Raw genomic sequence first — 14263 nt, forward strand, 5'->3', positions numbered from 1 at the left:
GTACTCCGAGATCCTACAGCTTTCCATTTGTTTGTGGAACCAGATAATAATATTGACCAAGCACAAATACACGGCCAGTGAGTTTTCATGTGGGCACTGGGTAATTGGTCACACATTCACAATTTTGTGAATGTTTTTTTGGTGGGGAGGGGTAACCAAAGCCATTCATTTCCAAAACTCTCTTGATTTTTAACCACTTCTACCTTCTCAGTCACTATACTGTATATGCAGTGATTAGGGGAAAACTATCAGAAGTGTATTTTGGTTGTAAATAACCAGACACTTGTTTGCGATTTTGCCCATCTGGTGGTTTAACCCTTTCATTTGTTGGGCTCCCAAAAAACTTTTGTTATATTGTGACAGCTATTTTAATTTTTCTTTACAAAAAAAACACTTCTTTCCTGTTTTATATAGCGTGAACATATTTTGCAGTACGGTACCGTTTTATTTGGATGTAAATGGTTTGAAAAGTAAGAAATAATAATATAAAAAAAAAATAAAAAAAAAAAAAATAATATATATATATATATATATATATATATATACTGTGCATATTTCTACTGTAACTGGGGAGTTGATAGGAGCTCCTGTTACAAGTGAAAATAGCCCCCTGTGGTCACAGTGCTGGGATTTGCAGTGCATGGCAGCCGGTGATCACATGTCCGATACAGGTCTAATAAAGGCATTCACTGCCCCTCTGGGCACCCAGGTCTGATCCTGCTCGATGTAAAGCCCAAGACCATGCACCATACATTTGCAGCGCATTGTCATATACAGTTTAAAAATTAGAACAGTTCTATCTTCTATGCCGAGGCACAATCTCTTACATTTGCAGGCCCTAAGCCTGAGCTGCACTATTGAGAGATTGACAGAACCTTTCTGATTTCTGTTGGGTTCATTGTTGTAGATCCACAATCTCCATCTATAGCAATATTCACATCTAGTAATCCACGCATCAGGCTTGAATAGAGTGGTCTATGTGTGGACATGGATGTGAATGGTTATACTTTACCTTCTACATCCCAGTGCGAAATAGCAGCGGTGTGATATGTTTTCTATATGGGTGGTGCTCAAGCATAACATAGCATAAAAAATTCAAAGCCACTGTTTATTTAGCCTAATTATGTCCCACTCCATTACCTCCTGTTTTATCACACATGCCTCTATTTGCTCACTTCAGAAAATCATTTGCACTCCTCTCGAATATCACAGCCTATCAGGTCCCTCATCTTAAGTGCAGGGATCACAATTATACCAGATCACGTTTATAAAAAGAATAAATATGTAATCCAACAGTTGTGCTGCCAAATATAGTAATGAGGAATCAATCATCGAGACATGGCAGAAACCGCGTTAGTATCGGCTACTATAGGAAAATGACCATTTACTGGGATAGTCTTTTGTTATTCGTATTACACTTCTGTTTACAGCATTGGTTTGAGGCTGTTGACAGTGATTCTTTACATAAGGGCATCTAAGATGTCCATAAAAATGTAAAATGGCCACGTGAACCAAAGTTTTGAGGTGCAGTCCTGTCTGTCTGTCTATCTCATATCTATCTCATATCTGTCTATCTATCTATCTATCTCATGTCTATCTATCTCTCTATCTGTCTATCTGTCTGTCTGTCTATCTGTCTATCTATGTCTGTCTGTCTATCTGTCTATCTATGTCTGTCTGTCTATCTGTCTATCTATCTCATGTCTATCTATCTCATGTCTATCTATCTCATGTCTATCTATCTCATGTCTATCTATCTCATGTCTATCTATCTCATGTCTATCTATCTCATGTCTATCTATCTCATGTCTATCTATCTCATGTCTATCTATCTCATGTCTATCTATCTCATGTCTATCTATCTATCTATCTATCTATCTGTCTGTCTGTCTGTCTATCTCATGTCTATCTATCTCATGTCTATCTATCTCATGTCTATCTTTCTCATGTCTGTCTGTCTGTCTCTATCTATCTCATGTCTATCTATCTCATGTCTATCTATCTCATGTCTATCTTTCTCATGTCTGTCTGTCTGTCTGTCTCTATCTATCTCATGTCTATCTATCTGTCTGTCTGTCTGTCTGTCTATTCTTATTTAGAATGCCACGGTCTCATGACTATACTAAACATGTGCCCATCTTCCACACTTCATGCAGGCAGCCATGTTCTATGGGTGACCAATATTCATAATATTGGCTGAGGTATACCCCCTTGTCGTCCTTAGATCTTTAAGGGATTGTCCCGTTTAGACAGCCCATTTCCATATAGTAGGTCCCCAAATGATAAGCTGATCACTTGGGGAACTGGACAGCTAGTATTTTTCCTTTGCAGAGATGGTGCAGGATAAATTATTAAATGGTGCCTTTTTAAAATCAATGGGCTAACCGGGTCTGCCAGAGCTGTAGTTCTCAACTTCAGCCCTCAAGTTCCCCCAATGGGTCAGGTTTTCAGGATTTCCTTCGTATTGTACAAGTGATATGATTGTCAGTGCATCAGGCATTGCCACAGGTGTTCACTCTATGGGATATACTCCTATTATGACCCGTTGGTGGTACTTGATTTGAGAAACATTGCTTCAGGGGAAGTGCTGCTCTTTGCAGTAGCTCTCTGCTCTGGCAAATAGGGGATGTGTGCTTTAGATGCCCCTCTAAGTTGGCCATACACTAATTTTGATCATGTACTAAGAGTAATTTGAATAATGCAATACTTTGAAAAGATGATGTTGCGTGGAATATCCCCAGTGTCTTATTTGAGACATATTTTTTTCTACTTTTTAAAGGTAAATGTGATATTTTGGACCAATTACCAAATTATTCTAAGTAATTACTTAGACCAGTTAACTAGGATTCATAAAACCTACTGTCTTATAATAACTGCAGTGACTATTTAACGATCATTCATTCGTCCATCCATCCAGTTCATATTTCGGATTACACTGATGAAAATATTGGGTTAACCGTAGTAAACGCTTGTTGTTTTGGATAACGAGGCCACTCTCTCTCTTAGAGCAAATTCTTGTACAAAGAATAGTACCACCAATTATATGTCCGGAGTAGGTAAAATGTAAAGTATTTTGCCACTTAAATGAGGTTGCCCAGTTTGATTACCAGTTTGCAGGTCTCCCTCCTATAAGCTATTCACGGTAGGGTCTTACTTCTCGGAGTCCCCCTCCCCCCCCCAATCAGCTGTTTACACCATAATGCTTATATCTCTGCCATGCATTGCCTACATTATGGGGGGGAAATTTATAAAGGCTTTATGCCAGCTGTCTGGCATTAAAAAGTTGTAAATAATGGCATGCGCGTATACTACATACTCATTTGTACGTTTTTGCAGCGCTTTTAAAAACAGAAGGTTGTTCTCCGCGTGTGAGGTGGGGCCACCGCAACCCGACAGTCGTTTACGCCAGGGGCTGGTATAAATGGTAGCGGAAATCTACCTTAGCTTGTAGCTGGCATAGATTTCCCTTTGCGGTACACGGATAGCACAAGATTCTACAAATTTACTAAGAGGCTCATGCAGGCTTTACACTAAGGGTCAGTTCACACCGTTTTCTGACACCGCGTTGGAAAACGCGCCAAAAAAAAAAGCCTCCCATTGATTTCAATGGGAGGCGAAGGCGTTTTTTTCCCACGAGGGGAAAAAAGTGTTCGTGGGAAAAAGAAGGGACATGCCCTATCCTCAGGCGTTTACGCCTCTGACCTGCCATTGACTTCAATGGGAGGCAGAGAAAGCGTATTTCGTGGCGTTTTTTTACCGCGGCGCACAAAGGCAAAAAAAATCTTTGTGAACACAGCCTAAGGCACGAGCATGTTACGTCCATAAAGGACGGAACGTATTTCGGCCGTAAGTCCCAGACCAAACACACTGCAGGGAGCCGGGCTCCTAGCATCATAGTTATGTACGACGCTAGGAGTCCCTGCCTCTCCGTGGAACTACTGTCCCGTATTGAAAACATGATTACAGTATGGGACAGTTGTCCTGCAGCGAGGCAGGGACTCCTAGCATGAAACGCCAGCCTTTGTAAATCTGCCCTCTGAGTCCTCCGGTGCTGAGCTGGATATAACTCTGGGCTTTAGGTTCTGTGGCCACTTTCACACAGGGGACTATAAAATGAAATGGAGTTTCATAGTCACAATGCACTCTAGTCCTAGCCTTGGGTAATAGAGGGGGTTCCGCTGTTTCCTAAACATAACCTAACAAAAGTTACTGAATGTAGTGACAAAACTATATGTCCATTTCCTCACGTAAAATGTCTACACCTCTGTGAGCAGAACTCTGCATAGCGTCAATCCATATCCATGTCTCCGTGCTGATTATGAAGGTATTGTGATCACTAATAATGCTGTATGTATGATCCTGCCATATGTATGATCCTGCCATATGTATGATCCTGCCACATGTATGATCCTGCCACATGTATGATCCTGCCACATGTATGATCCTGCCACATGTATGATCCTGCCACATGTATGATCCTGCCACATGTATGATCCTGCCACATGTATGATCCTGCCACATGTATGATCCTGCCACATGTATGATCCTGCCACATGTATGATCCTGCCACATGTATGATCCTGCCATATGTATGATCCTGCCATATGTATGATCCTGCCATATGTATGATACTGCCATGCGCATATAACGGGGACTTTGGTTTTATGAGTAGTTACAGCCCGTGTGTCCCCATATGTGTGACACCAGTGAAATGAAGTATAAATGACAGACCAGGCCAGGTTCGGGTATAAGTAAAAATCTTTTATGTAACATATTTAATTGCTGCTCCTTTGTTGGGCAAGCTAAATTTTAACAAGTTATCTATATACAAAATAAATGCACATTATGTGCAGATTTATTTACCATTTCCCTGCATGTCGCAGTTTTCATAATTCAAATAGCTTATAAATAAATAAAATTAGATTAAACTCTAAAAGCATTCCTTCAGTTGGAGTTTCGACAGCCCGTTTTTTTTACATTCCATACAGTTTATAATAACAGATTTCCCTTCATCCCTTTTCAGTGCGTGGCAGGAAAACCCGGGTAGAGTAGAAAGGGGTGAGCTATGGTGTTGCAGGCCGCTCTACAAAAAGAGGGGGCGTCCGTGTGCTTTAGCAGTAGTCTGGAGATGAAACGCTTCATGCATAAAAGATCAGCTCTGGGATTTGTCCCCCTTGTACCCCAGTCCCGTTGGTACTGTCCGATGAGCACTGAAACTGGAAAGTTACTTTTCCACATTGGACTTCCGTCATGCCCTCTTGTCCAAAGTAACTGAGCTCATTGCCATCCAGGATGGCACTGACTGTGTAAAACGTGTCCTGTTCCACTTGCACAGGGTGCTCAAACCATACCGTAAAAGTGTTACTACAACCATCAGAGATAAATTTAGTCAGGTTTTGAGCAAGGACCACCCCTTGCCTTTTGAGTTCAATTTTGACACTATATTCTGCTTTGCCACAGCTCGATCCATAAAGACCAAGTCCTCCTATAAATATCCTTTTGTCTACTGCAAACTGGATGCTGTCACAACGTCCCCTGTATCTCCACTGGTTACTGCGGTAGGCTGAAGACTGGAATCTGTGGCATCTCTGAGGCGCCAGACCCTTCCTTTTAACCAGAGGGAACTCTAGCTGGGGTTTGTTAGCAGCCGTGTACCACAAGAATATACTGCGTGTCTCCTCCAAGGTTAAAATGTCTGACTGGGCAGCCCCATTGGCAAATTCCTCTAAAGTCATGGTTGGAATCCGTACCAAGTACAATGCCTTTCCCAGTACATTCCTTTTATTTGCAGGCGTCACTGGCAGGCCTTCTCGTTTGCACTCGGCCTCTGCCCAATTCAAAACCGCTTCAAAAACAACATCTTCTTTAGTGTTTAGTGTTTCCCGGGTCACAATAATCTCTAGGGTTGGCAGATCGATCTCACAGAAGCCTTCTGATTTCAGTGCCAGTTCAGCCTGGGCGTCAATCACTTCCCAGCAGCGCAAAGTCAGCTCCGGCTCCTCGAAGAGACAGCTTTGAGAAAGTAAGACACACGCGTTTTTGGCCTCTAAGCTAGTCTCAAGAAAGTTAACACAGGCCTTGGCCAGCGCGGGGACAATATACTTCTTGGCAGCATAGAGCGTTGCAAGGACAGTGTCGGCTTCCAGGTCGATCTCGTCACTATATAGGTACCTGCGGAAAGAGAGCAAAATTGAGCCTAAACCGTTCATCTAATTCATATACAAATCCACGGGAAGACCGAAACATTCTCTCAAAAAGTTTCCAACTCTAATTTAAAGTTTCATCATTTTTTTTTTTCCTATTAGTTCCTGGAAACGACTTCTAGAAACCGGTGTATTCCGCACATAATAAGAAGCCAAAGCTTTTGTGGTTTTTGAGAACAGCTATTTTACCAACCATTCTAAGAGCGAGCCATTAATGCCAGCTCGAATATGCATATTTTATAAGCTTTTATGTTCACTGCAGTATTTCTTGTCCAATTCTTTAATGACCCCACTTACTTTAAAAGGATTAAAAAAGCAGCCGGTTCCACGTCTGGGATATGGATTTCAGATTTGACCTCCGCTAGATCTCCATAAAACATGGCGTAAAACACAGAGCTCCCGACAGCCAAAATATACTGGGGGAAAAAATAAAATGTTAACGTCACATATCGGAAAAGGACAAACATTTTTATTTTTCCCTTTTTTTTGGAGGGGTCAACATACCTTGTGAGCAGGGACTTTCTTGGAGGCCCCAGCTGGACCCACAATGAAGTGAACATCAGCCATGAGTTCGTTGTTGAACATCAGTGCATTCCTAAAAAGAGAATACACAAAAATATTTAGCTTGAAAGCCAAGAATACGCCGTCTAAATCCAACTACAAAGGCTGACGTGCGTGTGTGTAATTGAAGTGGCCTTCCCTTTAAATGGAAATGACGGGATGAAAGAGATGACACATCCTTTTCATAGGCGTACAAGAAAGGTCTGCTAATTTTAATCAGGCTTTTCTAACCGTGTACATTTCACCTCTTGTCGAATTTAGCTGCAGCCTGGTTTGTCTCCTGCCATTGTCGGCTGCCTCGTACCAGTGTTATATGGTTAATCATGGTAATCTGAGGGATTTTCCAGAGGATTCATAGAAATTCTCACTGGCTTTACTTCAGATTACTAGAAAATCAAATCTAAAGAACATAGACTTGCCTGGAAAGCATTTAAAAAAAAAAAAAAATCAATCCTCATCCAGCGAGAGATGTGAGAAGATCGCACTGGAGAAGTGAGGCTATTATTTAGTTTGCTTGCAAACAATATATTGCTTAAAAAAAAAAATAATTATTACCAATCAGCCTGTGAGCAAAGCCTGCCCGGCAATGACTGGTGACGTCTATGTACCATGGCATGCATTAGAAGAATATGTTCATTGATGATCCAGAAAATGCAACAATTTTCTCATAAAAATCTGATGCAATACATAAAAAGGAAATCAATGATGACCCATCGTGTATACGGCTCCCTGAATGATAAACCAATGACTTCATTCTATATACAGAAAGAATATACTAAAAGACCCCCTGCCATATTCATATGCATGTATAGGGATGATCTTATTGAAAAAAATAAAATAAAATAGTACTTAAAATGAATGGCTGTACAACAACAGTCCATTGTCAGGACCGGTCGGCCTTTTACGCTTGTCAAGATATCAACAAGGAAAATGAATTTACTGTATAGCAGAGCGATGTGTCCTAGTATTGCAGAAAGATCTCTACTTGCGTGATTTGACCCAGTGCTGTTCTGGTTGGTCCTGACAGCCCTGCAGTGAGGAATCCCCTATCTATATCACAATGCTTAGACCATGTCCTGTTCCTGCTGATGCTCCTGGCAGATTAGCAATGGCTGAGTGCATGAGCTGCCTGCTAACTCAGTGCGGCGTTGGTGGGGGATGCCTGTCAGCCTAATGCGTGCAGGACCTGCATATGGTGATTATAGACAAACGCTTTGAGCCTGTGTTGGGGTCTTTGCATTGACTGGTCATTGGGTTTGGATTTGTAGGGTCAGATGAAGAATAAGGTTTCTGTAAGCAAGCTTCTTTCTAGCCTGATCAGTCCTATACATATATATTTGGTGCTCTGATCTCGATATTAGGTAGAGTATAAAGGCTTAACATTTAGTGACTATATACACGTGCAAGGATGTCTGATATCCCCAGGAATACAATCCACAATCTATATTACACCTGCGATATTGGATCCAGGTGATTTGTTTATTGTTCCCCACTGAGACGGTTAAGGATAAGTTATGTGGCTGCAGTCGGTTTTATGTATTCGGTGTCAGTGTGTGATACTCCTATGACTGCAGTATTAGCATTGTGTACCCCTGTAACTGCAGTGCCAGGACTATGTACCCCAATATCACAATTTGAGACTCAAGCATTCGGGTGTTAAGCTTACAATCTTTGTATCTTCAGGATAAGCTGTGGCTGCTGTTTCCGTATGTGGTCGCCCTGTAACTCCCGCCAGGAGGTGTTAGTATGTGATACCCCCGTGATTGCAGGTCAGGTTCGTGTACCCGTGACTGCCACATCAGGCTCGGTAACCTCTGTGCGTGCAGTGCCGGGCTCTGCTACTTTTGACCAGTGTTGGGTACTCCTGCAGTTGCAGCCGGTTCCCCCCATGATTTAAAATTATGATTGTCTATCCTATGATTGCCCCGAAACGTTAGGGTCCCCATGTACATGCAGTGGCTGGCACGTTCATTGCTATGATTTATCTAGGGCTTCCAGGCCCGCTGCAGGGGGCACTGTGTGCTCACCTCTCCCTCAGGGTTGGGTGGAAGGACTGCCAGTTGGTACTCTCGATGTTGTTGTTGTTCAGGTTTTGTAGTTGCGGCGGTGGCGGTGCAGTCTGCTGGATCTGGAGGGCGTTCTTCTTGGCGGTCACCGCAGCAGCGTTGTTACTGTTGGCGATATTCGTGTTTGCACTAGCAGGGTAAAGCTCTGCAGCCATCTTCCTCTTGAGAGCCAGGGGCACTATCTCATAACATGCTTGCACCTTGCCGTTAGCCCGGGCGCTCTTTTTAGACTTCTTTAAGGTCTCTGGAAGCAGAAGAAAGAAAGTCAAACACTTCATGATCCTGCCATTCAGGCAACCTGGGTCTAGTGGCATGGGCAAGAGAAAAAACTAGCAAGAGCTCCCCTTTTGTAAAGCATCAGTCACGAACACTGTCATTTACTTCCAAAGTCACCAGGATTAATTCGTCCATAAGCAAAGAAAAAAAGCCACCATGCAGTTATATAATCAACCTCTGTGACGTGTCCGCCAATACAATCCACGGGTACAATCACAAGCTGCGGCACCCATAGGGGAAAGTAAATAAAATGCCCGGTTACCAGCTGCTCCAGCGGTTTGTTATAGATCCAGGGCTCCTGAAGAAGTTTCTTGCCCGCACTCTATTCTTTTGCTGTGGTCACCTTGCCTGGCACTCATTATAGGGATGGTTAGGTGGCCAGTGTGGGTGCACCAGCTGCCAGTGGCGCTGCTTTTGTGTATGCTGGCATATGCATAACACAGGGAATAGCAGACCAGAATAGAGAGGCGCCTCCTCCCCCCTCCAATGTGCTGCTGGCTTGAGGCTCTACGTGTAGAAGTGGAGAGAACTGGGCAAGGCTTGAGCTCAAATAGCAAGCAGGGGCTGCCTACGTCATGACCCTAGCAGCCAATCGCAGGGCAGAGTCTATGCCATTCACAGCAGCAGCAGCCTTTGCACCAACAAGCCCCTGTGTGTGCAGCTTAGCCTGGGAGAGAGGTGGGAGGACCCTCTAACCCCCCTCCTTCCTTCATCAGACAATATGTCATTCTTCTGTACTCCCACCTAAAGCCCCCGATCATCAATCCAAGTGCCCAGGATAAACCTGAGAAAGGGGGTGCACTTTATTACATAGACAAAGTGCAGGTCAGAGCAGATAAGCTGCATATACTGAGCCAGGGAAAGATCAAGATCAAGAGTGAATCCAATGATAAGTGACCACAATGCATGCTGCAAAGTGCACAAGTGAACCTCAGAAGGAAGGGGGTGCAGTTTATGACATGCACAATGTCGGGGGGTTGCAGGAAAGCATGCACTACTGCACGATGAGGACCAGGGAAAGATCTAGTAAAAGTTAACCCCATGCACACTGATCAGAATGGATGTGACAAACAAGTGCTGGGGAACAGGGTTGCACTCTATCATGCACACAGTCTGGGGGTGCAGAATGGGCAGGGAAAGATCTAGCGCAGATCGCTGCACATGTTGCTAATGCAAATGCAGGGATTAAAGTTTGCTGAGATACTTCAAGCAATTCAATTTGCAAAGCTTAGATACATCAAGCAATATCACTCCCTCCCCTAGAAATACACATCTGGCAGTGCTGGGAGCAGGAATCGATTGAGAATTGTCTGCAAATCCCAGGACTATGTAGGGGATGCCAGCCTGCAGCACTGCATACACCATGCCCACATCTCCCAGTGTACCTCTATGGAGCTAGGAACTCTTCTCTCCGTCCACACACACAGACAGGAAAGTTTGCAGAGCAGGATCGTCCATGGAGTGCGGAGCCATGATCAGGGAGAGGAAGAGAGAGGGGCGGGCTCCAGGCAGCAGCTCTGCCCTCTCCCTACACACATCTGGGATGGACAATTCCTCTGATGGCCACTAGAGGGCGCTCGCACGACCAGACCGTCAACATCACTGTTTTGTATAATCTTTTATTTGCACAAAAAGTTTAGTGTGAGGGAACTGCAAGCTTTACTGTCTCCTAGATGTTCATAGCTGGACCAGGCACATGATGATGATATTTTTTTTGCATTTTTCTTTGCAATCATTCTGCAACCTTAGTGCTGTAAAAAAAATTACAAATATCAGTGTTACCAAATATGTGGCTGGCACCCAGCTTTCCTAGGGTTCTTAATGTCACCCCTTAGTAGAGTATGTACCCCGGTAGGAGGAAAGGTTTTCTCACCGGTGGCATCTAGTCATAATAATAATCTTTATTTATATAGCGCCAACATATTCCACAGCACTTTACAATTCAGAGGGAACATGTACAGACAATATCGGACATTACATAGTGACAAAACTAATTTACAATTCAAACAAGAGGAGTCGGGAGCCTGCTCGCAAGAGCTTGCAATCTATGAGGAAAGAATGTAAAAAGTGCTTGTTCAGTACAATGGTCCGGCCATCTTTTATACACATGGGGTAGTAACATAAAGCTGCATGAGCCGGTCACCAGCCGGTGTCAGTGTATGACGGACATGAAGTGCATTAGAGTGAAGGGAGTGTGGGGGATACTGCTGAATGAGGGGGTCAGGTTCTGATGACTAATGTAATATGGGGCCAAGGAAAGGAGTCAGATTAGGGGCAGTCCAAAAGGATGTGGTTTCAGGGCACACACAAAACTGTTGATGTTGGGAATTAATCTGATTGGGTAGTGCGTTCTAGAGGACCGTTGCAGCACAAGCAAAGTTGGGAGACGGGAGTGGGAGGTTCGGATTATGGAATCATTTGGTATATATATTTGGTATAGAAAAATAAACACTTAGAGGAATATAGACATAATATATGTCCCCACAAACGGCAATTTATTTTCAAACCAAATGATCAATGGTTTGAAAATTTGCTGCCGAAGATCTGATGACATCATTACCATCCTCGCTGCTCCGCAGGGAGCGTCATTGTTGCCTAGTAACAGTACAGTAAGCTGCCCATATACATCAGATTTTTATTGGTGGGTCCACTTGTAGCGTGACAGCTGGAGTCCATAGGAGTTCATGCAATTTATGATATTTTCATGCGTTTGTCAATCCTTGAAAAGAAATGTTTTGCAAATTGCTAAAAATTCCATTTATTTGGGATTTTGTTTTTTACTTGTTTATAGAAAGTCCGGTGACTACAAGTGTCATCCAGCTTTTCTTGCTTCCCTGAAGGGCAAATCTGATTAGATAATGTGCTGTATGGGACCAGGTGGGGGTGTACTACTACATAGCCAGACAGATTTGCCCTTCAGGGCTCTAGGAATGATGGGAACTGTAATGACGGCCATATTGATTGACCTGTATGTTCATCTCTGGCTTTCATGCCACTGTGCAATACTAAACCTAGCGGCCGAATCATTCCCAGTATGGTTGGTGGTCTCACTATTCGATTATACAACCCCCATGACCGCTATCTTAAGGAATTGCAATTTCGTTTTACATTCTGATAGTTTTGCCTTTGGCATAAATATTCAACTATTAATATTTAAATGATTATACAAAGAAAAATGAAGGGCTTTACAATCCATAATGTGTTTGTAATCCCGTGCAATCTCCAGCTCTGGGGGGGTTATGCTCCTTTTACATTTGCACTGGCATCATATTGTGGAGGACGGCAGGCAGTGGCAGGTCCAGATAATACCCCCAGTGCTAAAGGGACTGCAATGAATTGTAAGCTGCCCCCACTACTGACAAGAGGCAGTGTAGCATAAATATTTCATCCGATAGAAGTCTTCCACCCCCCAGATCCCCACAGTGCTGTTGCAGTTCAGTAGCTTTGATAATCCTATCATGGTGTGCAATGGCTTCAATACTCATCTATGCATAAATAGGTCAATTAAAAGACAAAAAAATAAATATGGCAAGACCTGATAAGACGCAAGATGAGAGAGATATGGCATAGATCATCCTCCGCGTGTCACTGTCATGGCGGAAACGTCAGAAACCGAGGGATCGATAGAACAGGAAAGAGTGGGGAGATTGATCATGTAACATTGGGGATTTACTATTGTGTTTGCAGTTGTTATATACACCCTAATATAGTAAAAAAAAAAAAAAAAAACTCTAATCTGGTGTCAACAGCACCTGACTGATCCCGGCTGATGGAATATTTTGGATTGAATTTCAGATATAAGAAATAATCATTCTTAGACCTCATGCACGACCGTTGCCGTTGATGAGGCTGCAAACTAAGGATTCATGTTTGGGTCCATAATGCTTCCAAGTGGCTTCTGCAGCCGTTCCGTTTGTCCGTATATTATTGCCATGTTGTTTCCATGTGCTATACGTATTTCGCGGTCTGCGGGAAAATAAACGGAAAGAGGAAAATTGGCACTATCCTGTGCCCCCCCCCCTGGAAACACCCAAAGGTAAATCACGTGATCGCTCTGTGAGGGGATTTTCCAGGTTTTTTTTTTCTAGCAACATATGAGCAAAATACGGACAGCACGCGAATAGCTTCCGTGTGCAGTCTGTTATTTTTGTAGACCCACAGACTTGAATGGGCAGCATGGGTCACACAAATGAACAAGGATAGGACATGAACTATAAATTATCGGAACAGCGGATCAGCAAAAAACACTGATGTGTGCATGGCCCCATAGGAATGAATGGGTCCGTGTGCTATCCATAACAAAATGCGGATACCACACTGAAGGAAGACACGGTCGTGTGCATGAGTTCTTAAAGGGTTTGTCCACTTTCTGAAAACTGATGACCTATCTATCCATCAGTACATAATCAGTGCGTGTCCGACATTCGGACCCCGCACTGATTCGCAACTACGGCTGCCTTCGTGCACCGAATGTTTGGAACGGGACGCAGTATTTGGAGCTTTAAGCAGATGGCTCCGACCACTGCATAGTGGCCGTTCAGTGGAACTGCTGCTCGGCCGCTATTCTTTGACCGGAGACATCTGCTTCCAGCAACATCGTCCATCGCCCAGAGGCAGCACAAAGTGCCGGATTGGTGCGGGGTCTGGTGGATAGGCCATCAGTTTTCAGAAAGTGGAAAACCCCTTTCAGGAGGCCTCCACATATTGCAGTTACTGAGGCACTATTGTCTAGTTTTATACAACAATGTCAATTTTTCATTCTGTGTCTGTGGAAATCTATTTTCCATCCAGATATGCGAGCATAAAATACGAAGTTTATAAGAGTTACAATAAGGTGCATGAGATTTTAACAAATCTCATCCACACGTTGCAGAAAATTTCCTCATGGTGCGGATTTTAAAATCTGCAGCATGTCCTTTTATGTTTTGTATTTTTACCGCCGTTTTCACTGCTTTTAATGAGGGGTTAATGTGAAAACTACAAAAAAAAAAGCTACAAAACAAAAATCAGCAAATCCACATGTCGAACGTGTTTTTTGCTGCGGAAACACAGCTGATTTGCAGCGAAAGGCGCAGGTAGGTTTCTGGCGGAATTTTCCGGCCTGTGCGGAGATCTCCTAGAGATGCATGTTTGGATGATTTGATTTTAATGTGGAGA

The 14263-nt window shown here is 43.3% G+C and overlaps 2 protein-coding genes across 7 annotated transcripts in view; one reads left to right on the forward strand and one right to left on the reverse strand.

The window, feature by feature from the left end:
• BRF1 (BRF1 general transcription factor IIIB subunit) overlaps positions 1–14263 on the forward strand; it is a 212668-nt gene that overhangs the window by 86443 nt on the left and 111962 nt on the right. The gene's annotated exons all lie outside the window — the stretch shown is intronic.
• BTBD6 (BTB domain containing 6) overlaps positions 4741–14263 on the reverse strand; it is a 552040-nt gene continuing 542517 nt past the window's right edge. Inside the window, exons 1-5 of one of the 4 annotated variants that reach the window (XM_075843800.1) lie at positions 10492–10683; positions 8792–9074; positions 6708–6798; positions 6501–6619; positions 4741–6171 (exon numbers count right to left, since the gene is read on the reverse strand). In XM_075843800.1, coding sequence (XP_075699915.1) covers positions 5139–6171; positions 6501–6619; positions 6708–6798; positions 8792–8985 — 1437 coding nt within the window. In that variant the 5' untranslated portion in view covers positions 8986–9074; positions 10492–10683 and the 3' untranslated portion in view covers positions 4741–5138. Of the gene's footprint in view, positions 6172–6500; positions 6620–6707; positions 6799–8791; positions 9640–10491; positions 10684–14263 lie in introns of those variants that run through there. The other 3 variants (XM_075843802.1, XM_075843801.1, XM_075843799.1) reach the window with 3 other exon arrangements.

This window comes from Rhinoderma darwinii, chromosome 12, assembly GCF_050947455.1.
Source record: "Rhinoderma darwinii isolate aRhiDar2 chromosome 12, aRhiDar2.hap1, whole genome shotgun sequence".
In the NCBI taxonomy this organism is placed as follows: domain Eukaryota; kingdom Metazoa; phylum Chordata; class Amphibia; order Anura; family Rhinodermatidae; genus Rhinoderma; species Rhinoderma darwinii.